The sequence below is a fragment of the Scyliorhinus torazame genome, chromosome 12 (assembly GCF_047496885.1).
Source record: "Scyliorhinus torazame isolate Kashiwa2021f chromosome 12, sScyTor2.1, whole genome shotgun sequence".
In the NCBI taxonomy this organism is placed as follows: domain Eukaryota; kingdom Metazoa; phylum Chordata; class Chondrichthyes; order Carcharhiniformes; family Scyliorhinidae; genus Scyliorhinus; species Scyliorhinus torazame.
The window spans coordinates 29,688,011-29,715,387 of NC_092718.1; the positions used below are offsets into that span (position 1 = coordinate 29,688,011).

A 27,377-nucleotide genomic window follows, 5' to 3' on the forward strand; every position below is an offset into this window, starting at 1 on the left:
GCTCCCCTGACAATTTCTAATATTATTACTAAAAATATTACCTCATTCCAAGTGAGAAAATGGTCATGGGAAGGAGAGTGCAGGTAGATTGGAGTTCAACTGTGTTGCCAGTAATAGAATCATAGTATACCTACAGTGCAGAAGGAGGCCATTCGGCCCATTGAGTCTGTACCGACCCTCCGAAAGAGCATCCTACCCAGGTCCACTTCCCCATCCACCCCTCCCTATTCCTGTAACCCTGTAGCCTAACCTGCACATCTTTGGACACTTAAAGGATAATTAATCATGGCCAATCCACCTAACATGCACATCTTTGGACAGTGGCCAAATGTTCATTGGTTAGGTGGAGATGTGCTGAAGCAAACAATGGTTATTAAGATTCCAAATGATTGGTATATCTAGTGTTTAATCGACTAATTGAATAGATGCAGAATAAAAAGCTGCCATCAGTATTGGTGATTATGAAACTGCTGGATTATCAAAAAGAAACTATCTGGTTCTCTAAAGTCGTGTAGAGAAGGAAGTCCGCCTTTCTTACCTGGTCTGCCTTGCACATGATTCTAGACCATCAGCAGTGCGGTTAACTTTTAACTGCCTTCTGAAATGGTCAAAGGAGCTACTGAGTTGGATCAAACCACAATGAAAAAGCTGAATCAGCACTGTACTTACACAGACTGGAAGGTTTCAAAAAAATGCAGCTCACCGCTACCTCCTCAAGGGCAATTAGGGATTGGCAATAAATATTGCCCTTGCAACTGACTCCCACATCCCACAAATGAACATATAGAAAATTATTTGGAGTTTATTATCAATCTCAATAGGAGTATGGGAGATAACTGGTTTAGGATTTACGAAAATAACATGTTGAACACTGGAAAGGACTACTGTAATCTATCAACATGGAAACTGTATCATTCCTAATGTCTTCATAGTTTAAGCAACATCTAAATTATTCCATTAAAACAAATGTTGTGCTGCACAGTTGCCATTTTATCATGTATATTTACATCATGCTCAGCAGTATTAATTTACAAAACTACCCAATATAACTTCAAAGCAAAATATTGCAGACGCTGGAAATCTGCAATAAAAACAGAAAATGCTGGATGAACTCAGCAGGTCTGGCAACTTCTGTGGAGAGTGAAACAAGAGTTAACATTTCGGATCAAAATGATCCTTTGTAGATTTAAAACACTAACTGCTTCTCTCTCCACAGATGCTGTCAGAGCTGCTGAGTTTAACCAGCATTTTCTGTTTTATTTCAGTTTTAACTTACCTGTGTTTGCGTCAAGACCTCAGAGTGATCAGACAGAGGGAGATACGATAGAGGGGACATTGGGTGGAATTCTTCCAATACAACAATCTGGAACTTCTGAGAAATTTGAAAAGGTACTTCATCCAAAAAGGTTGAGGATCCTCCTAAACAGTAAAATGTTCAAGTAAATTTAAGAATAGAACCCTGTATCGCAGGCAGCTTTACCAGATATGCTTATGCTTTATCATATGGGGCCATTATTGCCCTTTAAAAGAAGATAGGGGAAGTTTTCTTGGAGACCTAGTCAACATTTTTCTCTCAAGCAACACCATCAGAGTGGGTGTGCTGTTCACTAACCCCACATGCTGCTTTGTGGGACCTTATTGTGACTGCCAATTGCGATTGGCAGCTCCGTGTGCTTATTAAACAATAGTGAACACGCTTCAAAAGTAATTCATTGGCTGTGAAGCTCTTTCGAATGCCCTCAAGATGTAAAAGGCACTCTGCAAATGCAACTTCTTACATTCTGTCCAAAGATGTGCAGGTTAAGTGGATTGGTCATGCTAAATTGCCCTTCGTGTTCAAAAAGGCTGGGTGGGGTTACTGGTTTACAGGGATAGGGCAATTTTAGGGGCAATTTAGCTTGGCCAATCCACCTACCCTGCACATTTTTGGGTTGTGGGGGCGAAACCCACGCAAACGCGGGGAGAATGTGCAAACTCCACATGGGCAGTGGCCCAGAGCCGGGATCGAACCTGGGACCTCGGCGCCATGAGGCAGCAGTGCTAACCACTGAACCACCGTGCTGCCCCTGTCTTCGAATATTTTTAAGGCAGAGCTAGCTGGGTTCTTGATTAGCAAGGGGGGACGAAAGGTTATGGGGGGTAGGCAGGAACATGGGGTTGAGGTTAAAATCAGATCAGCAATGATCTTATTGAATGAGGGAGCAGATTCGAGGGGCTGAGTGGCCTACTCCCGCTCCGAATGCGTAAGTTTGTACGTATCTGCTGCAACATAGAACTCATAGCATCACCTTACATTATTAGACTAATTTTCTAACTGCCCTTTGTTCACTTCACTGATGCGGAACAAATTGTTCCAATTTTGTTTCCATCTATTTCAGACTGTAGTCTGCCATTTATCTAAATGGATGCCATGTGCTGAAGTTGGCATGACTTTGCTGTATTGCGTTCTGGAATGTTGATACTGGCACAGAGATTGCTTACCTTGTAACTGAGGTTATGCCAGCATTGAACTCACTAATCATTGAATCAGGAGAACCAGACATGTTTCTTTTTTATATTGATGTAGTTTGACTCGGAATATTTAGCCTGAATGTTTGTACAATTTGACTGGCTTGCTATCAGTGCAAATTTTCAAATGTTCCAAGATAACGAAAATAATTGACTCGCTTCTAATTCATTTACTGCCTTCGCCTTGCCAAATATTCCTGATGCCCATTCAAGGGATGGTCTTTTTGTTTGTTTAGCTGAGGAATTTGGATGAAGGTCTAAATTTAAAAATAAGGTGAAAATTAATAATAATAATAGCTTATTGTCACAAGTAGGCTTCAATTGTTAAGTAATGGGTTAAGAGACATTGCAATTAGTTGTCTCATTTATGTTAAGTATCCAGTAATTGACATTGATATGTAAAGGGGCTTCAGGTGGCCTCTGTCAGGTGGTGTGCTGTTAAGAGTTTTGTGCAGAGGCTGTGGAAGTGAAATAAATGGTGTTCAGTGAAAAGGAACAAGAACTTTAGACTCTTCATATCACAGCAACTAAAACGGTTAACAATTGGTAGCAGAGGATGGTTGCTGTGTAAATGTGAAGGGTTCAAAGATACAACTTTTCCAGATCAAACCAAGGAGTGAGTGAGAAAAGGGAAAAGAAAAAGGGATATATGGCTGAACTGAAGATAAAGATGGCTGGATATGACTATCCTCCCTTATTTTCTGCAAGGGAATCGTACGACCAATGGAGAAGTGCAGTAGTTATGTGGACTAAAGTAACTGCTTTGGGAAAGAGAAAACAAGGTATGGCATTGGCTCTTTCTCTACCTTATGGCAGTAAAATCCTAAACAAAGTGCTTTCTGAGCTGGAATTGGAAGAGTTAGACTCAGAAGAAGGTCTGGAGACTTTATTACATTATATGGATAAGATTTATAAGAAAGATGACTTGTTAAGTGCGTATGAAGCATGGTCGGATTTTGATAAGTTCCGGAAAATGGGGGAAATCTCCATGGAAGACTATATAATGGAATTTGGCAGACTATATAAAAGGCTGCAGAAACACAATCTGGAATTTCCACAGTCTGTGTTGGCCTTTAAATTACTTGACTGTGCTAGAGTGAGCAACATGGATAGGCTCCTGGTTTTGACAGGAGTTCAGTTTACTGAAAAGGATACCTTATTTGAACAGATGACAAAAGCTTTACAAAAGTTTCTGGGGAAACATTTGATTCCGATGGCTCCGATGACCCAAATAGGTCAGCCTGCAATAAGGCAGAATATGGAAGATACACTAGTAACAGGATGGCGAAATCGTATGGCTACGAACAGGGCTCAAGACTATAGATGGAGACCGAGACAAGGAAATTATGAAGACAGAAACCCAGTTAGAACCTACAATAGGAAGATGAACCCCAGAAATGCACGGGGCATGATAAATCGATGTTTTCGATGTGACTCTCAATACCATTATGCTTTCAACTGTCCAACTCGTTATGATAGAGTGTTTGAAGCGAAACATGACACGGAAGAGTCAGAAGAGGAAAATGATAGTGACCAGAAAGAAGGCATTGTCCTATTGACAAGCAGTTTTACGCCGGTAATGAGGGTGTTGGTTGCAGAATCCTTCAACTGTGCTGTATTGGACAGTGGCTGCACATCTACTGTGTGTGGAATTGACTGGTTAAAATGTTACCTGGACTCTTTGAATGCTGAAAATCGTAACAAGGTTAAGGAATTTGAAAGTTCCACAAGTTTCAGGTTTGGGGATGATAATACTCTGAAGTCGCTGAAAAGAGTGGTGATCCCTTGCAATATTGCCGGAGTGAATCATTTCATTTGCACGGATGTTGTATCAAGTGAGATACCTTTGCTTCTGAGCAGACCGTCGATGAAGAAAGCACACGTGAAACTGGATATGGAACAGGATAAGGCAACAGTTTTTGGAAAGACGGTGGACTTACAATTTACACAGTCGGGACACTATTGTATTCCATTACTGACAAATAATTTTTCAAGTAGAGTGGTTAAGGATTTGTTAATGGCAGTTGAAAATGGGACTTTAGCTGATAAAAACCTTGTGGTATTAAAACTGCATAGGCAATTTGCACATCCGTCTCCTCGGAGGCTGAAAAATGTATTAAAGGATGCAGGGGTAAGGGATGACGACGATACTAAACTGATAGAACAGGTTAGTGACCGCTGTGAAATTTGTAGGAAGTACAGAAGGACACCAGCACGACCGATAGTAACCCTACCTTTGGCCAGGGATTTTAACGACATTGTGGCCATGGACCTTAAGATCTGGGATAAAGCAAATAATATATTTATTTTGCATTTTGTAGATTTAGCAACCAGATTTAGTCGATCAACGATTGTACGAAGTAAAGAAAAGAGGGTAATTCTGGATCAAATCGTGGAAAAATGGATAGGGACAGGAATGGGTCCACCGGCAAAATTTCTTACGGACAATGGGGGAGAATTTGCTAATGATGAGTTTAGGGATATATGTGAAAAAATGAATATCAGAGTTATGAATACAGCTGCAGAAAGCCCATTTAGTAATGGTGTCTGTGAAAAAAATCATGCTGTCATCGATGACATGCTTCGGAACATTTTGGCAGATCGACCAAATTGCAGGCTAAATTCAGCTTTAGCATGGGCAGTGCATGCAAAGAATTCATTGCAGATGGTTGGGGGCTATAGTCCTTATCAATTAGTGTTTGGTAGAAATCCTAAAATTCCGTCCATTTTGGATGACCAGCCTCCAGCTTGGGAGGGGACTACAATTAGCTCTGGCTTTGCTGAACATTTAAATGCATTACATAGCAGTAGAAATGCTTTTTTGGAAGCAGAAGTCTCTGAAAGAATTCGCAGCGCTTTAAGACATAACGTACGTGGACTTTCAGTTGCGGCGATGACCAGCTGAGTCGCACGTTTCGGCACCTCCCGTTTTAACGGACTTTTGGGCTCTTATCGGGAGCCCCAACGGAAATTTTTCACAGCCAAACTCAGTGTGAGGCGATAAAGGAAGGAGTCCCCCCGGGTGTGGATGGAAAGAAGCGATAGTAGTGGCCAGATTGCGGAGGATCCTCTGGAGCAGCGACAGAGAAGAGAAGGGAGTAGCAAGATGGCGGCTGAGGGAGCCCAGATGGTATGGGGCCCGGAACAGCAGGAGTTCCTCCGGCGATGTGTGGAGGAGCTCAAGAAGGAGGTGCTGCCGCCGATGTTGCTGGCGATTGAGGGATTGAAGGAGACGCAAAAGACCCAGGAGATGGAGCTCCGTGGAGTGAAGGCAAAGGCAGCCGAGAATGAAGACGAGAAACAGGGCTTGGTGGTGAAGACGGAGACGCACGAGGCACTACATAAGAGGTGCATAGAAAGGCTGGAAGCCCTGGAAAATAGCTTGAGGAGGAAGAATTTAAGGATTTTGGGTCTTCCCGAAGGGTCAGAGGGAGCGGATGTTGGGGTGTATGTGAGTACGATGCTCCATACTTTAATGGGAGCTGAGGCCCCGACGGGCCCCCTGGAAGTGGAGGGAGCATACCGGGTCCTCGTGAGAAGACCGAAGGCAGGGGAAATACCGCAAGCAATAGTGGTGAGGTTCCACCGCTACAAAGACAGAGAGATGGTCCTGAGATGGGCTAAGAAGACACGGAGTAGCAGGTGGGAGAACGCGGTGATCCGCGTGTATCAAGATTGGAGTGCGGAGGTGGCGAGAAGGAGGGCGAGTTTTAACCGGGCCAAGGCGGTGCTCCACAGGAAAAGTGAAATTTGGAATGTTGCAGCCGGCAAGACTGTGGGTTACACACCAGGGCAAACACCACTACTTCGAGATGGCGGGGGAGGCGTGGGCATTTATTCAAGAAGAGAAGTTGGACTAGATTTGAGGAATGGATGTTTGGAAAGAAGTAGCGAGGTGGTGGCAAGGAATTGTAAAGGGGGGAGAGGGGGAGGGCTTATCTGTAAAAATGTTGGACGGGAGAATTTTTTCTCCCCCACCCCCAGAGGGGGGGGGGGACACGAAGAAATGTGGGCGCCGGTGGGGAAGGGGACAGGGAAGGGGAGAGGGAACTGCGCCATTAGGGGCGGGGCCGAGAGGGAAGCGCGGGCTTTTCTCCCGCGCTACGGAAATTGTGGCGGGAAAAGTGGACGCAGGAAGGAAGGGGGCCCCACACGCAGGGAGGCCAAGGGTAAACGGGGGAAGCCGAGGTCAGCCAGAGTTTGCTGACTCCCGGAAGCAATATGGGGGGAGCAATCATGCTAGAAGGGAATCTAGCGGGGGGGGGGGGGATTAACTGGGTTGCTGCTGCTGAGGGTAAGGGGGAGCTGAGATGGGATGGGATGGTTGGGACGGGAGGGCGCCGTCTGGGGGACAAACGGGTGCGTGGGACCCGGGTGAGGAGCTGGTTTAAAAAAGGGGATGGCTAGTCGACGATGGGGGGGGGGGGGGGGGGTAATAAAGGGCCCCCCAACCCGGTTGATCACGTGGAACGTGAGAGGGTTGAACGGGCCGATTAAGAGGGCAAGGGTATTTGCGCACCTAAAGAGGCTGAAGGCGGATGTGGTTATGCTTCAAGAGACGCACCTGAAAGTGGCGGATCAGGTCAGATTAAGGAGAGGATGGGTGGGACAGGTTTTCCACTCAGGATTAGATGCGAAAAATAGAGGGGTGGCAATACTGGTGGGGAAATGGGTACTGTTTGAGGCTAAGACCATAGTGGCGGACAGTGGGGGCAGGTACGTGATGGTGAGTGGCAGATTGCAAGGTGAGGCGGTGGTGCTGGTGAACGTATATGCCCCGAACTGGGATGACGCGGGTTTTATGAAGCGTATGTTGGGGCGCATCCCGGACCTAGAGATGGGAAATTTGGTATTGGGGGGGGGGGACTTCAACACGGTGCTGGACCCAGGGCTGGACCGGTCCAGATCTAGGACCGGGAGGAGGCCGGCAGCGGCCAAGGTGCTTAAGGGGTTTATGGAGCAGATGGGAGGAGTAGATCCCTGGAGATTTGCTAGACCGAGGAGTAAGGAGTTTGCCTTCTTCTCCCACGTCCATAAAGTATACTCCCGGATAGACTTTTTTGTCCTGGGAAGGGCGCTGATCCCGAAAGTGGCAGGAACGGAATATTCGGCTATAGCCGTTTCAGATCACGCCCCACACTGGGTGGATCTGGATCTAGGAGAGGAGAAGGAGCAGCGCCCACTTTGGAGATTAGACATGGGACTGGTGGCAGATGAGGGGGTATGTGGAAGGGTGAGGGGATGTATTGAAAGGTACCTAGAGGTCAACGATGATGGAGAGGTCCAGGTGGGAGTAGTATGGGAGGCGCTGAAAGCGGTGGTTAGGGGGGAGCTGATTTCCATAAGAGCCCACAAGGGGAAAGAAGAGGGGAAAGAAAGGGAGAGACTGATCGGGGAGATTCTGAGGGTGGATAGGCAATATGCGGAGGCCCCGGATGAAGGGTTATACAGGGAAAGACGGAGACTACAGACGGAGTTTGACCTGCTGACCACGGGTAAGGCGGAGATGCAGTGGAGGAAGGCACAGGGAATACAATACGAGTATGGGGAAAAGGCGAGCCGACTGCTGGCCCAACAACTTAGGAAGAGGGGGGCGGCGAGAGAGATCGGAGGAATTAGGGACGGGGAGGGAAGGATGGAACAGAGGGCGGAGAGGGTGAACGGGGTGTTTAAGTCATTCTATGAGAGGCTGTAAAAGTCCCAACCCCCGGAGGGGAAAGAGGGAATGATGCACTTCTTGGACCAGTTGGAGTTCCCGAGGGTTGAAGAGCAGGAGGTGACAGGTCTGGGAGCGCAGATTGAGGTGGAGGAGGTGGTAAAAGGAATCGGGAACATGCAGGCAGGAAAGGCCCCGAGACCAGATGGGTTCCTGGTGGAATTTTACAGGAAATATGTGGACCTACTGGCCCCACTCCTGGCGAGAACCTTCAATGAGGCTAAGGAAAGGGGGACACTACCCCCGACAATGTCGGAGGCGACGATATCGTTGATCCTGAAACGAGACAAAGACCCGCTGCAGTGAGGGTCATACAGGCCCATCTCCCTCCTAAATGTAGATGCCAAGTTACTGGCCAAGGTGATGGCGACTAGGATAGAGGACTGTGTCCCAGGGGTGGTACATGACGACCAGACAGGGTTTGTTAAAGGGAGGCAATTGAATGCCAACATACGAAGGTTGCTGGGGGTAATGATGATGCCCCCACCGGAGGGGGAGGCGGAGATAGTGGTGGAAATGGATGCAGAGAAGGCATTCGATAGAGTGGAGTGGGACTACCTGTGGGAGGTACTGAAGAGATTTGGATTTGGAGAGGGGTTCATCAGATGGGTTCAGCTCCTGTACGGGGCCCCGGTGGCAAGCGTGGTTACAAACAGGCAACGATCCGACTATTTACGATTACATAGGGGCACAAGACAGGGGTGTCCCTTGTCCCCGTTACTGTTCGTGTTGGCAATCGAGCCATTGGCCATAGCGCTGAGGGGCTCTAAGAAGTGGAGAGGGATGCTTAGAGGAGGAGAGGAACATCGGGTGTCATTATATGCGGATGATCTGCTGCTATCTGTGGCGGACCCAGTGGAGGGGATGCCTGAGACAATGCAGACACTCAGGGAGTTTGGAGAGTTCTCGGGATACAAATTGAACATGGGAAAGAGTGATGCACCCCGGGGAACAGGGCAGGGGAATAGACGATCTGCCGCTGAGGAGAGTAGCAAGGGACTTTCGATATCTAGGGATCCAGGTGGCTAGGAACTGGGGAACCTTGCATAAACTTAACCTGACACGACAGGTAGAGCAGATGGAGGAGGACTTTAAAAGGTGGGACATGGTGCCCCTGTCATTGGCGGGTAGGGTACAGGCGGTTAAAATGGTGGTCCTCCCGAGGTTTCTTTTCGTGTTTCAGTGCCTCCCCATACTGATTACAAAGGCCTTCTTCAAGAAAGTGGATAGGAGTATTATGAGCTTTGTGTGGGCTGGAAAGACCCCAAGGGTAAAGAGGGGGTTCCTGCAGCGTAGGAGGGACAGAGGGGGACTGGCACTGCCGAGCCTGAGTGATTACTATTGGGCCGCCAACGTGTCTATGGTATGTAAGTGGATGAGGGAAGAAGAAGGAGCGGCGTGGAAAAGGCTGGAGATGGCGTCCTGTAGGGGAACAAGTTTAAAAGCACTGGCGACGGCGCCGTTACCGTTTTCCCCGAAAAAATACACCACAAACCCAGTGGTGGTGGCGACTTTGAAGATTTGGGGGCAGTGGAGACGACATAGGGGGGTGACGGGTGCCTCGGTGTGGTCCCCGATAAGGAACAACCACAGGTTCGTCCCGGGAAGGATAGATGGGGGATTCCAATCTTGGCAACGAGCAGGAATTGTGAAATTGAAGGACTTGTTCTTGGACGGGACGGGTCTGGGAGCACTGGTAGAAAAATACGAGTTGCCACCTGGGAATGCCTTCCGATATATGCAAGTGAGGGCATTTGCAAGGCGACAGGTGAGGGAATTTCCGCAGCTCCCGGCACAGGGGATCCAGGACAGAGTGATCTCGGGGGCATGGGTCGGTGATGGTAAAGTGTCCGATATATACAGGGAAATGAGAGACGAGGGGGATACGATGGTAGAGGAGCTAAAGGGTAAATGGGAGGAGGAGCTGGGGGAAGAGATTGAGGAGGGGCTGTGGGCAGATGCCCTAAGTAGGGTAAATTCCTCGTCCTCGTGTGCCAGGCTCAGCCTGATCCAATTCAAGGTTCTACACAGGGCACATATGACTGGAGCAAGGCTGAGTAGATTTTTTGGAGTGGAGGATAGGTGGGGTAGGTGCGCGGGAAGCCCGGCGAACCACACCCACATGTTTTGGTCATGTCCGGTATTGCACAGGTTCCGGGTGGGTGTGGCAAGAGTGATCTCAAAGGTGGTGGGGGTCCGGGTCGAACCAAGCTGGGGGTTGGCTATATTTGGGGTTGCAGAAGAGCCGGGAGTGCAGGAGGCGAGAGAGGCCGATGTTTTGGCCTTTGCGTCCCTAGTAGCCCGGCGAAGGATTCTACTTACGTGGAAAGAAGCTAAACCCCCGGGCGTGGAGGCCTGGATAAACGACATGGCAGGGTTTATAAAATTGGAGCGAATAAAGTACGCACTAAGAGGTTCGGCTCAGGGGTTCACCAGGCGGTGGCAACCGTTCCTTGACTATCTCGCAGAGCGATAAGGGAAAACAGGAAAGACAGCAGCAGCAACCCAGGGGGGAGGGGGAGGGGAGGGTACATGTGGGTCCTTGGTTTTTTTTTTGTTCTTTTCCATGCTAGTTGTTTAAAATTATATTTATTTTTTCAATGTTACTATTTCTTTTTCTGCACTTGTTGTTAGTTAATATATTGTTTAAATAACAGTCAAATAACAGTCAATGTACATTTTGCTACAAAGTTGTAAAAATGGAAAATTATTTTTGATCGAAAAACTTTAATAAAATATATATTTTTTTTAAAAGACATAACGTACGGCCATCAGATGCCGTTTTTCAGCAAGGAGGCATGGTATACTATAAGAGAGACAATTCTAATGAATGGAAAGGCCCAGGGAAGATCATAGGCATAGATGGCAAAACAATTATTTTGCAACATGGTAATCAAACTGTTAGGGTCCATTCATCCAGGATAATGGGTACAGATTACAAATTTTCAAGTTTAGACAGAGCAGACAGACATGACGAGGAACCAGAGTCATCTGGTACGCATGTGTTACAGAATTATGAGGATATAGACAGGGTTTCTGTGGAGGAACACAACACTTCTGGTGAATTAAAACAGGCCATTTTTCCGAAAGGGCAACTGCCAAAAGTTGGTACAAAAGTGACATACTTGCCTGAAGGGTCTAGTCAATGGAAGGATGCAACTGTTATTAGTAGAGCAGGGAAGGCCACTGGAAAGTATAAACATTGGTTGAATGTACAGAATTCAGGGGAAGGAGTCAAGACTATGGATGGAGAAAACAAAGTTCAAAAATGGAGGGCACAGAAACGCAGTGCCAGTTCAGATAGTACATCGGATAGTGAACAGGTCCGCAGGAAAAGGTCGAGAACTATTGAAAGGACATCCCACAGCAGAAGGGAAAGATCAAGCAGTAGCAGTACAGAACGAGAGACCAGGCGGGAGAGGGGACGTAGTTTGTCAAGATCTCGGAACATGAGTAAGACTACGAATACTAATAGGAGTAGAAGCCCACATGCACGTGAGATTTTGGTGGCTTCAAATAAATTAGATGAAAAAGTTATTAAAGAAGCTAAACAGCAAGAATTGCATAGTTGGAGTGAATTTGGGGTATACACGGAAGTACCGGATAGGGGACAAAGAGCTCTATCCCACAGATGGATTTGCACAGAAAAGATTCTTCCAGATGGAACTTATAAGGCAAAGGCCAGGCTTGTGGCAAGGGGATTTGAAGAAAACTTAGAAGATCAGGATTTAAGGGTAGATTCACCTACAGCAGGAAAGGTTTTTTTAAAGATCTTCTTGGCTCTATTAGCCACAAAGGCATGGGAATGCAAATCTATAGATGTAAAAGCTGCCTTTTTGCAGGGGCATCAGCTCCAGAGAGACATTTTTCTCCGTTCTCCTAAAGAAGCAGTTAACACAGAAGGGGTACTCTGGAAGTTGAACAAATGTGTATATGGATTAAATGATTCATCTAGAGTCTGGTATTTTTCGGTAAGGTCAGTTTTGTTAAAGTTAGGCTGTTGCCAGTTGAAAGCAGATCCTGCAATGTTTTACTGGCACTATAAAGGAAATCTTTCTGGCATTTTTATGATGCATGTCGATGATTTTTGTGGGGTGGGACTAGTTATTTTGAAGCTATTGTAATTTCTGGTTTGAGGAAAGAATTCAGGGTTGGAAGTCAGGCTTCTGGTGCATTTAAATATATTGGACTGGAAATTGGACAGACTAAGTTAGGGGCAACTTTACGTCAGCAATCTTATTTGGAAAGCATCACCCCAATAGCAATTAGTCGTGGCCGAGTTTCACAAAAAGACGCAATGGTTTCAAAGATAGAAAAAGAGCAACTGCAAAGTTTAATTGGGCAACTGAACTGGTTAGGTAGACAGACTAGACCGGACATGAACAACAACAAAGAAATGTACAGCACAGGAACAGGCCCTTCGGCCCTCCAAGCCCGTGCCGACCATACTGCCCGACTAAACTACAATCTTCTACACTTCCTGGGTCCGTATCCTTCTATTCCCATCCTATTCATATATTTGTCAAGATGCCCCTTAAATGTCCCTATCGTCCCTGCTTCCACTACCTCCTCCGGTAGTGAGTTCCAGGCACCCACTACCCTCTGCGTAAAAAAACTTGCCTCGTACATCTACTCTAAACCTTGCCCCTCTCACCTTAAACCTATGCCCCCTAGTAATTGACCCCTCTACCCTGGGGAAAAGCCTCTGACTATCCACTCGGTCTATGCCCCTCATAATTTTGTATACCTCTATCAGGTCGCCCCTCAACCTCCTTCGTTCCAGTGAGAACAAACCGAGTTTATTCAATCGCTCCTCATAGCTTATGCCCTCCATACCAGGCAACATTCTGGTAAATCTCTTCTGCACCCTCTCTAAAGCCTCCACATCCTTCTGGTAGTGTGGCGACCAGAATTGAACACTATACTCCAAGTGTGGCCTAACTAAGGTTCTATACAGCTGCAACATGACTTGCCAATTCTTATACTCAATGCCCCGGCCAATGAAGGCAAGCATGCCGTATGCCTTCTTGACTACCTTTTCCACCTGGTGTTGCCCCTTTCAATGACCTGTGGACCTGTACTCCTAGATCTCTTTGACTTTCAATACTCTTGAGGGTTCTACCATTCACTGTATATTCCCTACCTGCATTAGCCCTTCCAAAATGCATTACCTCACATTTGTCCGGATTAAACTCCATCTGCCATCTCTCCGCTGTTTTGATGTCTTAGAGTTGAGTACAATAATGAATGATCCCAAAGTGGAAGACATAATAAGAGCAAATAAAGCATTGGCCAAACTAAAAATGCAGGAGTGTGTTTTGAAGTTCCCGGTTTTAGGTGACCTTAAGCACTTGAAACTCATAGCTTATAGTGATCCGTCCTACGCAAATTTATGTGATGGGGTTTCAAGTGCAGGAGGTTTTATAATTTTCCTTTTGGGGAACAATGGTAAATGTTGCCCGCTTGTGTGGGAAACAAAGAAAGTAAGGAGAGTGGTAAAAAGCACGTTGGCTGCTGAGACGTTAAGCCTTGTAGAGGCAGTGGATATGGCCGTTTATATAAGTATATTGACAGAAATTTTGGGATTAGGGGATTTGGGTAATATACCTATTGACTGTCACATTGACAATAAATCCCTGTGGGAAAATGTGCACTCTACAAAAAAGTGTCAATGAAAAGAGGTTACGGATAGACATCGCAAGTTTGAAGCAGATGTTGGACAGAGGGGAAATAACAAAAATTAAATGGGTCGACAGGAGCTATCAACTGTCAGACTGTTTTACGAAAAGAGGGGCGAGTTCACAGAAACTTTTGGATATTGTTAATGAAGGGCGCTTGCTTCTGTGACTTTTTTTTTTCTTTCTCGTCTAAACAATAAAAAAGGGGGGGACATGTGTGTGTTTTTGAGTTTCTTGAAATTTTGTTTTCACCTAATTTTTTTTTTTCTCCAAGGAAGGGGAGACTGTTAAGTAATGGGTTAAGAGATATTGCAATTAGTTGTCTCATTTATGTTAAGTATCCATTAATTGACACTGGTATGTAAAGGGGCTTCAGGTGGCCTCTGTCAGGTGGTGCGTTGTTAAGAGTTTTGTGCAGAGGCTGTGGAAGTGAAATAAATGGTGTTCAGTGAAAAGGAACAAGAACTTTAGACTCTTCATATCACAGCAACTAAAACGGTTAACATCAATGAAGTTACTGTGAAAAGCCCCTAGTCGCCACATTTCGGCGCCTGTTAGGGGAGGCCAGTACGGGAATTGAACCCGCGCTGCTGGCATTGTTCTGCATTACAAGCCAGTTGTGTAGCCCACTGTGCTAAACCAGCCCCCAATTACCTACATTTCTATAACACCAAATCTGAGGATGGCATTTACACTATTGCATTGATGTGAAACTGATAACACAGTTAGAATGTAAATTAATCTGACCAGGTCTAGATTTTCCATTTAGGGGTCAGGATCAATGCGGGTCTAGTCCCTGCACCGAGTTAGGAACAGTGACAATATTTGCAGGATTGGCCAATCAGTGTCCAATTCAGGACTGCGGATGGGTTCCTCAAGCTGGAGAGCAGGTAATGAGGCCTTCCCAATACAGAGATCTGCAGCCCCTGCCAATGGGCGGCATGGTGGTTAGCACGGCTGCTTCACAGCACCAGGGACCCGGGTTCGATTCCGATCTCAGGTGACTGTGTGTGGGGTTTGCACTTTCTCCCTGTGTCTGCGTGGGTTTCCTCCGGGTGCTCAGGTTTCCTCCCACAGTCCAAAGATGTGCAGGTTAGGTGGATTGGCCATGATAAAATTGCCCCATCGGGTCCAAACGTTGGGTGGGGTTACGGGAATAGGGTGGGGGGTTGGCCTTGGTCTGATGGTCTGTCAAAGGGTCGGTGTAGACCGAATGGGTTTTGTGTTATGCTGCTTCGGATAACACAGGCTGCTACTTGATGCAGGCTTAACTAAAGGATGCTCCAGACTCTGAAATGAGTTCAACGTGTTTATTGAACTATTAACACAGTTCTCAAATGAGTTCGACTCTCTGCTAATCTAACTGTAGTAACTCAGTCTAACTGTACCAGCTTGCTCTAAGCCACGTGCTGGGTGTGATGCTGCTGATCAACCCTGTCTAACTCTCTAGATGTCCGTCTGTGGAAAGAGGCAGGGTGTGAGTGCCTCATCCCTTTTATAGTGTTTGTCATGCCCCCTTGTGGTGATGCCACCTCTGAGTGTCCTGACTGCCCATTGGTTGTGTCCTATTCTGAGTGTTCATTGTTTGCATATCATGACAGGGCCGAATGGCCTCCATCTGCACTGTAGGGATTCTATGATTCAATATAGATGAGTGAGAACTTTTTAAATTGTTGAAATTTAAAACGCCACAACTGCGAGATTGCCATGGTGGATGCGAAACCATTCCACAGGACACCTTGCAGCCTGAGATGTAACCATTGTAAGGTCGCCTCCTTACAACAACCTTGCTTCCGCCATCACTGGGGGCCAGCCTGTAGGAGAACCCCCTTAATTGGCTTAACTGGCAAACCACGCCACTTTCAGGAAAATGCCTGGGCAAACTAGTGCTCTCTCTCTCTCTCTTTCTCTCATGGTGCTCCTTCTGCCTGCCCACACCTACTGGGCTTCGAAAATCCAGCCCCATTGTTGTGGCCACACCGCGGTGCAACTCTGAAAGCAGTTTGGGCTTTCGCTGCTGACCTGCATTCCAAAATCAACATCCGTTTGAAGCTGCGACCATCCTACGCCAATGCTAAACTTTGTAGCTTGGGGGCACAAGTAATATCTTTATGTGTTTTGCGTAGAGCCAAGTGCAGCAGCTAGTTTACAAACAGCAAACCCCTGCTTCAGGAGGACCTGACATCTCACTCAAAGGACATTAGCTCGGGTAGCACTGGAATCTCCACTGGCGACTTCCGGTTGCGGCTATGCGGAGCTAAGTCGCACATTCGGCGGCTCCCGCAAAAATGGACTTTCAGGCTCTTTTCAGGGCCCACTTTTTCGACGTTTCCCGGTGTGGGAAGGAGTATACAACAGCTCCCCGTCAGTATATGGCTTCAACTAGGAGCGGAGCGACAAAAAAGGTGGTGGTGGACCCAAAGTAGGTGCGAGGGAAGAAGGACAAAATGGCGACGGGCGGAGACCAGGCAGCGTGGAGGCAGTGGGCGGAAGAGCAGCAGGAGGGTATCCAGCGCTGCTTCAGAGAGATTAAAACGGACCTGCTAGAGCTGATGAAGGCGTCTATTGATAAGCTGCTGGAGACACAGACGGCCCAGGGGGTGGCGATCCGCGAGGCTGGAGGCGCACGAGGCGCTCCACAAGAAATGGCAGGAACGGTTCGAGGAGACGGAGAATCGGTCGAGGCGGAAGAATCTGCAGATTCTGGGTCTCCCGGAGGGGCTGGAGGGGCCGGACGTGTGGGCCTATGTGGTCATCTTGTTGAACTCGCTGATGGGAGCGGGGTCCTTCCAGGGGCCCCTGGAGCTGGAAGGTGCCCATAGAGTGCAGGCGAGGAGGCCCATGGCTAATGAGCCTCCACGGGCGGTGCTGGTGAGGTTCCATCGGTTCGTTGATCAGGAGTGTGTGCTCAGGTGGGCCAAGAAGGAGAGGAGCAGCAGGTGGGAGACCGCGGAGGTTCGGATATACCAGGACTGCAGTGCGGAGGTGGCGAAGAGGAGGGCCGGGTACAATCGAGCGAAGGCGGTGCTGCACAGGAAGGGGGTGAAGTTTGGCATGCTGCAGCCGGCGCGACTGTGGGTCACCTACAAGGACCGGCACCATTATTTTGAGTCTCCGGAGGAGGCGTGGGCCTTTTTTCAGGCCGAGAAGTTGGACACAGACTGATGGTCGGGATGGGCGATTGGGGACTGCGGTTGATATGCTATGTTTATTTTTGTTTCGAGGTGGGGGGGCCTTTGTATTGCTCCGGGTTTCTTCTTCTCTGTGTTTTTCTCTTTTGGGTCGGTGAGGGTGGCTGGGGCGGGTTGGGCACTGTTTTGGTTGGGTTGGTCGGGGGGGCTCTTGGAGGTGTGATGGGGCCCCGCGGGGAGGGGGAGGCCCGAGTCAGGGGTGAGGGGACCGGGCCTGTAAAAGGAGCTACGTCAGAGGTGGCGAGTCCTGATAGGTGGAAAGCGCAGGCTTTTTCCCGCGCTGAAGACTGGAGGGGGCGGGGCAGGGAAGCGAGGGTTGTTTCCCGCACTCAGAACGGAAAGGGGAGGGGGAGAGCCTATGGATGGGGACGGGAGAGGAGGGTGTGCCACACAATGGGAGGAGTCGAGGGAGAGGCGGGAGTGGCCGGGGTCAGCAGGAGTCAGCTGACTTGCGGAGGTGCAATGGGGGGAGTAAATCAGCTAGGATGCGTCCTAGCCAGGGGGGGGGATCGAGTTGCTGCTGCTATGGTCAAGGAGGAGCTGGAGCAAGTGGGGGGATCGAGACGGGGGTATGCTGCTGCGGGGAACGGGCCGGGTGTGGGGTGCGGGCGTGTGGCTGGCCGAGGAGGGGTCATGGCTAGTGGGAGGGGGCAGGTAGCCCCCTGATCCGGCTGATAACCTGGAATGTAAGGGGACTGAATGGGCCAGTTAAGTGGGCCCGCGTGTTCGCGCACCTGAAGGGGCTCAAGGCGGATGTGGTTATGCTTCAGGAGGCACACCTGAAGGTGGCAGACCAGGTAAGATTGAGGAAAGGGTGGGTAGGTCAGGTATTTCACGCGGGGCTGGATGCCAAAAATCGAGGGGTGGCGATCTTGGTGGGAAAGAAGGTGTCGTTTGAGGCGTCGAGCATTGTGGCAGATAATGGCGGTCGGTACATAATGGTAAGTGGTAAGTTGCAGGGAGAGAGGGTGGTACTGGTCAATATGTATGCCCCAAACTGGGACGATGCGGGTTTTATGCGGCGTATGTTGGGTTGGATCCCAGACTTGGAAGTAGGGGGCCTGATAATGGGGGGAGACTTTAACACGGTGCTGGAACCGGCACTGGATCGCTCCAGGTCTAGGACGGGTAGGAAGCCGGCAGCGGCTAGAATGCTGAGGGGGTTTATGGACCAGATAGGAGGGGTGGACTCTTGGAGGTTTGAAAGGCCGGGGGCTAGGGAATTTTCATTCTTCTCACATGTCCATAAGGCTTATTACCGAATCGACTTTTTCACCTTGAGTAGGGCGCAGATAGCGAGAGTAGAGGATACTGAGTATTCGGCAATAGCCATTTCGGACCACGCCCCGCATTGGGTGGACTTGGAGATGGGGGAGGAGAGGGACCAGCGCCCGCTGTGGAGCTTGGAGGTGGGGTTGTTGGCGGACGAGGAGGTGAGCGAGCGGGTCCGAGGAAGTATAGAGAGGTACTTGGAGACCAACGACAACGGGGAGGTCCGAGTGGGGATGGTATGGGAGGCACTGAAGGCGGTGGTGAGGGGAGAGCTGATCTCCATTAGGGCCCACAAGGAGTGGAGAGAGCGGGGGGAGAGGGAGAGGCTGGTGGGGTAGATGGTGAGGGTAGACAGGAGGTATGCGGAGGAGCACGAGGAAGGATTGTTGAGGAAGAGGCGTAGCCTCCAGGCCGAATTGAAGGCGGAGGTGCAGTGGAGGAAGGCCCAGGGGGCAGTCTACGAGTATGGGGAAAAGGCAAGCCGGATGCTGGCGCATCAGCTTCGGAAGCGGGATGCAGCTAGGGAGATCGGGGGAGTTAAGGATGGGGGAGGGAGTGTGGTGCAGAATGGAGTTGGCATCAATGGGGCCTTCAGGGACTTCTACGAGGAATTGTACCGATCCGAGCCCCCACAGGATGGGCCGCTTCCTAGACCAATTGAGGTTTCCAAAGGGGGAAGAGGGACTGGTGGCGGGATTGGGGGCCCTGATTGGGCTGGAGGAGCTGATCAAAGGGATAGGAAGCATGCAGGCGGGGAAGGCACCGGGGCTGGACGATTTCCCGGTTGAAATTTATAAAAAATAGCGGGCCCAACAGGTCCATATGTTAGTTAGGACCTTCAATGAGGCAAGGGAGGGGGGGGTTTGCCCCCGACGATGTCCCGGGCACTGATCTCCTTGATCCTGAAGCGGGACAAGGATCCCCTTTGTGTGGGTCTTACAGACCGAACTCCTTGCTAAATGTAGATGCCAAGGTGCTGGCGAAGGTCTTAGCCACGAGGATTGAGGATTGTGTGCCGCAGATCATCCATGAAGACCAGACGGGGTTTGTGAAGGGGAGGCAGTTGAATGCGAATGTGCGGAGGCTTTTGAACGTTATCATGATGTCGGCGAGGGAGGGGGAGGCGGAGATAGTGGTGGCGATGGACGCTGAGAAAGCCTTCGATAGGGTAGAGTGGGGGTACCTGTGGGAGGTGCTGAAGAGGTTCGGGTTTGGGGAGGGATTTGTCAGGTGGGTTAGCCTGCTGTATGAGGTCCCGATGACGAGTATGGCCACAAACAGGAGGAGGTCCGAGTACTTTCGGTTGCACCAAGGGATGAGACAGGGGTGTCCCTTATCCCCCCTGCTCTTCGCGCTGGCGATTGAACCCCTGGCTAAGGCACTGAGGGAGTCAAGGAACTGGAGGGGGTTGGTGCGGGGTGGGGAGGATCATAGGGTGTCACTTTATGCGGACTACCTGCTGCTGTATGTGGCGGACCCGGTGGGAGGAATGCCGGATGTAATGAGGATTCTTAGGGAATTCCGGGACTTTTCGGGGTACAAGCTCAACATGGGGAAGAGCGAGCTGTTCGTAGTTCATCCAGGGGACCAGGAGAGGGGGATTTGCGACTCCCACCAAAAAAGGCGGAGAGGAGCTTCAGGTACTTGGGAGTCCAGGTGGCCAGGAGCTGGGGGGCCCTGCATAGGCTTAATTTTACAAGGCTGGTGGAGCAAATGGAGGAGGAGTGCAAGAGGTGGGACGCGTTGCCGCTGTCCTTGGCGGGTAGGGTGCAGTCAATCAAAATGATGGTGCTCCCAAGGGTTTTGTTCCTGTTCCAGTGCCTCCCCGTGTTTATCCCGAAGGCTTTTTTCAGGAGGGTTAACAGGAGTATAATGGGGTTTGCGTGGGCGCGACGGACTCCGAGGGTGAGAAGGGTGTTCCTGGAGCGGAGTAGAGATGGGGGGGGACTGGCGCTGCCCAACCTTTGTGGATACTACTGGGCCGCCAATGCGACGATGGTGCGCAGGTGGGTGATGGAGGGGGAGGGGCTGCATGGAAGAGGCTGGAGACGGCGTCTTGTGTGGGTACGAGTCTGGGGGCGCTGGCAACGGCGCCGCTGCCGCTCCCTCCAAGGAGGTATACCACGAGCCCGGTGGTGGTGGCTGCCCTCAAAATTTGGGGGCAGTGGAGGCGGCACAGGGGGGAAGTTGGGGCCTCGGCGGGGACCCCAATACAGGGGAACCACCAGTTCGCCCCAGGGAGAACAGGTGAAGGGTTTTCGGAGTGGCACAGGATAGAGATACGAAAGTTGGGGGACCTGTTTGTGGACGGGAAGTTTGCGAGCCTGGGTGAGCTGGAGGAGAAGTACGGGCTCCCCCGGGGAACACCTTCAGGTACTTACAGGTAAGGGCGTTTGCCAGACGGCAGGTGGTGGAATTCCCGCGGCTACGGCCACACACAGTACAGGACAGGGTGCTCTCGGGGGGGTGGGTGGGAGTGGGGAAGATCTCGGAAATTAACCAGGTGATGCAGGAGGAGGAGGAGGCCTCGGTGGTGGAGGTAAAAGGTAAGTGGGAGGAGGAGTTCAGAGAGGAAATTGAGGAAGGGGCGTGGGCAGATGCCCTGGGGAGGGTGAACTCTTCCTCATCGTGCGCGAGGCTCAGCCTCATACAGTTAAAGGTGCTGCACAGGGCACACATGACCGGGACAAGGATGAGCCAGTTTTTTGGGGGTGAGGACAGGTGTTAGGTGCTCAGGGAGCCCAGCAAACCACACCCATATGTTCTGGGCATGCCCAGCGCTGGAGAAATTTTGGAAGGGCGTAGCAAGGACGGTGTCGAGGGTGGTAGGATCCAGGGTCAAACCGGGCTGGGGGCTCGCAATATTTGGGGTGGCAGAGGAGCCGGGAGTGCAGGAGGCGAAAGAGGCCGGAATTCTGGCTTTGTGTCCCTGGTAGCCCGGCGAAGGATTCTTCTTCAGTGGAAAGATGCGAGGCCCCCAAGCATGGAATCCTGGATCAACGGTATGGCGGGGTTTATTAAATTGGAGAGGGGGAACTTCGCCTTGAGAGGGTCGGTACAAGGGTTCTTTAGGCGGTGGCAACCGTTCTTAGACTTCCTGGCAGAGCAGTAGACATTGGTCAATGGCAGCAGCAACTCGGGGGGTGGGGGGGGGGGGGGGTTACTTTACTACTTTATTTTTGTTTTTGTTATTTACACTGGGGGGTCTGAGAGGGTGTATATACTTGTTGTATTAAGTCGGGGTGTTAATGTTAATTTATTATTTATGTACGGGGGGAGGGGGATATGGAGGGTTGCTTTTCTGGACTGTGTTTTGTACTTAACCCTGTTGGGTTCTTTTTTCATTTTGTTATTAATATTTTATGAAAACCTTTAATAAAAATGATTTAAAAAAAAAAAAAGAATCTCCACTGGCCTGTGAAACCTGTACTCATTATTTAACCTTAGGAGCTACGGGTGTCATTCCGGTGAGTCTGCACCTCCCCAACGTCAATATATTCGTCCTGTGGTGGCTCAAATTCAATGCTCAGGTCGGGTTTGATCAGGTCGGAGCTGCCTGACTCAGCTTTAAACCAATGGATGTAACAACGTGACTCGTTATTCCAACCTTTGCAAAGACACGCACTGTCTTACAATTTAATGCAATGGTTCAATTTCTTTTACTCACAGAAGAGAACAAAGGCGGTGAGCGAGGGGGCCAGAAAAACCCATTGGCATCTCTAATCTTTATTTAAATAAATAGTTAATCACTTTTTAAAAAGAGCAGGAGTGCGCCATTCGTAGAGTTTTACAGGACAGAGGCCCTTCAGCCCAGCTTGTCTGTGCCGGCCATCAATTCCAATCCCATTTCCCAGCACTTGGTCGGTAGCCTTGTATGCTGTGGCATTTCAAGTGCTCACCTTAATGCTTCTTTAATGTTATGACTGTTCCTGCCTCCAGCACCCTTTCAGGCAGCGAATTCTAGATTCCCTCCACCCTTTGGGTGAAAAGGTTTTGCCTCAAACCTCCTGCCCCCCCCACCTTTAAAATCTATTAACGTATTTGCCCCCTCCAGCCTGCTCCACCAGGCAATAAGATCATGGTGGATCTGATGTGCCCCAATACCCTTAGCTCCCTTGTCAAAGATCTGTCAAAACCCACCTTGAATATATTCAATGATCCAGTCTCCACTACTCCCTGTAGAATCGAATTCCAAAGAGTGAAGTAATTCCTCCTCATCTCCCTCTAAAATGGGAACCACTTTGGGCGCGATCCTCTGGCCTCTTCGCGACGTTTATCTCGGCAGCAGGAGGCCTCCCGCCGCTGTAAATGGGAGCCGGAATTCTCCGGCTGTCCGCTGGCAGCGGGATTCTCTGTATCCGCCGCAAGCCCGGGTTCCCCATGACGTGGGGTGGCTTCAACGGGAAATCCCATCGACGGTGGTGCGAGCAGAGAATCCCGCCACCGGCGAACAGTGTACCGCCTCCTTCCACCGACATCATGCGGCTCGGGTCCGTGAACCCAGCCTGGGAATCCACCCCACGCCGCCGGGCAACCCGCGGGCAGGAGTACACTGTCAGCGGATCTGGTAGATCCCGCTAGCACGAACAGCCAGAAGATCTCACCCACAATATATCTTTAAACTCTGCCAGGCCGGCTAGTTGGGGAATGGGCATCCCCATTCTTGATGAAGGAGCTACGCTCCAAAAGCTCGTGATTCCAAATAAACCTGTTGGACTTTAACCTAATGATGGACTAGGTAAGGCAGTCTTGATGGACCAGCTGGTGGCCAATTCTTTTTTCTAAATTAGGAATTGGGTCATTGAGAAAGTGCCGAAGTTTGCAGGTGCCCCATCCATGAATGTTAACAGCGGCGGGAGCACAACGGCTTATTTTAAATAACAGACCTGGCCCACAAACCCCTTCATTTGTGCAATCACTTACCCAAACTGCTGTAAACCTCATTCTCCGAACTGCTCATTGTTGCTGCACTCCAAACAAACACTCTGAAAGGAAGGAAACAATTGAGTAACAAATGGAAATTGGGAGTTCCAACGTTGTGCTGGTCACTGGGAATTTACTCAAATACCGCACATTATCATATTAAACCCCTTGGCTGGAATAGTAATGCACGGAAGCGTTTCTCAGTCTGATAGTCGTATTTCAGATTATTTGTCGACCAGATAAGCACTTCAGACCTCCCTCCCTGTCCTGCTTGCATATCGTTGATACAAGCCGTGCTTACAATTAAACTGATGGTAGCATAGGTCGAACACAGTTTAATCTCCAGAAAGATTATCCCTCTTGAACATGTCCCCCCCAACGTGAGTAGGAGCTCAGTAAACAGATTTTCTCAGTGTGACCATGTCATCACTGAAGGGATGTAACAAGAAAATGCACATCGAAGCTTAGATCTGGTGATTGTGATTAACAAGCACCACTCAACGCATTAATTCCTTTCAAAACTGACCTTGACACACACACACAGGAAACCTTCACAAAGCCTTTCTCACGTGTGCATGTCAGAGTTGTAGATTTCACATAGATTGGTGTCAATAATCAAGCATTTCAATTATTATTAAATGTGTAAAAAGTAATCATCCAGACAGATGTCACTGTGATCCAGGAGCACTGGTTGGAATCTTGGGCTGTCGATCAATAGTCACGGCTTTGATTGGGGCAGACGCTCCTTGAGAAAATGCCCAATTATCTGGTCGGGAAGTTAGATTGCAAGAGGCAATTTCATGCCAAATTGCAATAAGGAAAAAAAATGATGCTGCAGTTAAGGAATGGTTGAGTTTAGTCAGAAACAGAAACAACTGCTGGAAATAAAGCACAATGAGGAAGAAGAATGTCAAGGGGCGGGCCCATCATCTTAAATTAACTAAAAAAAAACTGAAAGACAGTATTAAGTTTGCATAGTGGCAGGTCAAAAGAACATCAAAGAGTGACAAAGTATTGATAAGGAGGGAAAAACTAGAGTACAAGTGAAATCTAGCTAGTAATATAAAGACAGACAGTAAGAGTTTCTATAGATATTTAAATAAGAAAAGAGCTAACAAAGTGAGCGGGCCCAATATAAAGAGTGTGCCTTGGGAATTGGTAATGGAAAATATGACTATGGTGGATGAATTAAACAGATATTTTGCATCTGTCTTCACGATAGATGACACAAGTAATATCCCAGAAATAGCTGTAAATCAGGAAACGGAAGGGAACAAGGAACTCAGCAACATTACAATCACCAGGGAAGTGATATTGAACAAATTCTTGGGTCTGCGGGCTGACAAATCCCTGGGTGCGGATGGACTTCAACCTAAGGCATGAAAGAAGTGGCTAATGAGATAGTTGATGCATTGGTTTTAATTTTCCCAAATTCCATAGATTCAGTATCAATAGATTGGCAGCACGACGGCACAGTGGTTAGCACTGCTACCTCACAGCTCAAGGGTTCAATTCCGGCCTTAGGTCACTGTCTGTGTGGAATTTGCACTTCCTCCCCGTGTCTGCGTGGGCTTCCTCCGGGTGCTCGGGTTTCCTCCCACAGTCCACAGATGTGCGGGTGAGGTAGATTGGCCATGATAAATTGCCCCATAGTGTACAAAAGGTTAGGTGGGGTTATGGGGATACGGTGGCTTGTATCCATTAAAGTTTAGAAGATTAAGAGGTGACTTGATCACAACCTTTAAGATCCTGAGGGGTATTGACAGGGTGGATCTGGGGAAGCTGTTTCCTCTTGTTGGAGAATCCAGAACTGGGGGTCACTGTTTAAAAATAAGGGGTCGTTCATTTTAGACAGGGATAAGGAGAATTGTTTTCTCTTAGAGAGTCGTGAGTCTCTGGAACTCTCTTCCTCAAAACATAGTGGAAGCAGCATCTTTGAATGTATTTAAGGCAAAGCTTGATAGATTCCTGATTAACAAGGGCATCAAAGGTTATCAGGGGTCGGCAGGAATGTGGGGTTGAAGTTACAATCATAAGTTACGATCTTATTGAATGACAGAGCGGGCTCGAGGGGCCGAGTGGCCTACTCCTGCTCCTAATTCCTATGTTCGGACAGCATCTGGAAAAAGTGGGAACAGGGAAAAAAAGTTTTCTCGGGTCCAGGTGGGTTTGAGGTAGACTCCGGCTATTTTCTGTTTTTATTCCCCATTCCCAACATTGGCAGTTCCTGTTTTCTTCAAAATTAGGTGGCGATGGCGAATGAATAGGAATTAGAAAGCTATTAAATACGATTTCAGAACGTGGCGAGATTCATTCGCAGATAATTAGCGCAAGTAGTGACCTACAACTTTTAGCATAAAGCAGAGCATCATTTTTTTAAATCAAAGCAAGAAATAAGAATTATTTTCTAATCTGCGTTACTGGAAAAGCTGCTTTCGATATTGGAAATTTCTCACCTCAGGGGACAGCTCAAAGTTCCTTTGATAATTTTTTAAATGGGAACTAGTTTGGCTTTTACCAAATGCCTTCTGCAAGACATTTTAAAAAATACATTGCTGCTAGGTAAAATTTTAAAAGAATCATAATAGCATGAGCAATCCGTGCGGTAATGCTCAGAATACAAGTGATATATTTGTCCATTGACAAACCATTCAACTCCAATAATCACGTCAGAAACACAAATACAGAATGCCAGTGTGCGAAATACTTTAGAATTGATAGCAACTTTTTTGTGTCCTAAACACTAACTATTCACACAGGACCTGCAGCTTTCCCCCTTTCACTTTGATTCTTAATACCACAAAAAAAATCATTAAATTCAAAACTGGGGAACACTTGAGATATGGGCAGCACAGTTGATAGCACAGTTGCTTCACAGCTTCAGGGTCCCAGGTTCGATTCCCGGCTTGGGCAACTGTCTGTGCGGAGTCTGCACGTTCTCCCCATGTCTGCCTGGGTTTCCTCCGGGTGCTCCGGTTTCCTCCCACAGTCCAAAGATTTGCAGGTTAGGTGGATTGGCCAGGCTAAATTGCCCTGAGTGTCCAAAAAGGTTGGGTGGGGTTACGGGGATAGGGTGGAGGCGTGGGCTTGGGGAGGGTGCTCTTTCCAGGGGTTGGTGCAGACCCGATGGGCCGAATGGCCTCCTTATGCACTGTAAATTCTATGATTCTATATCAAAGCTATCAAAGGGAAAGAACATTCTTCATTTTGATATTACTAAAAGAGGATTTCCTGTAGCTAAATATCACCTTTCTTAAACATTGTGAATGCTGTCAGTGAGTAATGTTCCACTGATTTTATTCCATTACTGGTATTTAAAATTGCTTACTGTTTGGGAGCAGGTTTGGAAAAAGACTGCTTCCTTCCAACTATCTTTGCGTCGAGTTGCTGATGCAGAAAATGCTCTGTGCAATCTGGCAGCGAGATGTCACCTGGATGATTATCTGACGAAATCAGTGGTAACCGATTAGACTGTCTTAGGTTGATGGACATCCTAATCCAGCAGGATATTAACACAGCTTCTATCCCCACACCATCACGCCACTGTCCAACTCTTTTATATAATGACCAGCATTTCTATAATAATCTTTATTAGTGTCACAAGTAGGCTGACATTAATACTACAATGAAGTTAATGTGAAAATCCCCTAGTCGCCACATTCCGGCGCCTGTTCGGGTACACCGAGAGAGAATTCAGAATGTCCAGTTCACCTAACAAGCACATCTTTCGGGACTTGTGGGAGGAAACCGGAGCACCCGGAGGAAACCCACGCAGACACTGGGAGAACGTCCAGATTCCGCACGGACAGTGACCCAAGTCGGGAATCGAACCCGAGTCTTTGGTGCTGTGAAGCAACAGTGCTAACCACTAATGCCTTAATGCAGTGGTTCCCAACCTATGGTCCGCAAGAGTACTGCGGGTGGTCCATGGGGGAATAAAATAATACATTTACGGGCCCCCTGTATGTATTGTGATCGATGTTTGCTCCCTCGTGCTGCCAAGGACGCGGGTTCGACCCCAATCCCTGGTCACAGTCTGTGTGGAGTTTGCACATTCTGCCCGTGTCTGCGTAGGTCTCACCCGCACAA

The 27,377-nt window shown here is 48.6% G+C and overlaps 1 protein-coding gene across 1 annotated transcript in view; it reads right to left on the minus strand.

Moving 5' to 3' along the window:
* Positions 1-26,780, minus strand: part of LOC140387318 (uncharacterized) — a 65,993-nt gene extending 39,213 nt beyond the window's left edge. The window contains exons 1-3 of the mRNA XM_072470246.1: positions 26,617-26,780; positions 23,289-23,350; positions 1,277-1,419 (exon numbers count right to left, since the gene is read on the minus strand). Coding sequence (XP_072326347.1) covers positions 1,277-1,419; positions 23,289-23,350; positions 26,617-26,780 — 369 coding nt within the window. The remainder of the gene's footprint in view (positions 1-1,276; positions 1,420-23,288; positions 23,351-26,616) is intronic.
* Positions 26,781-27,377: the final 597 nt, after the last annotated feature.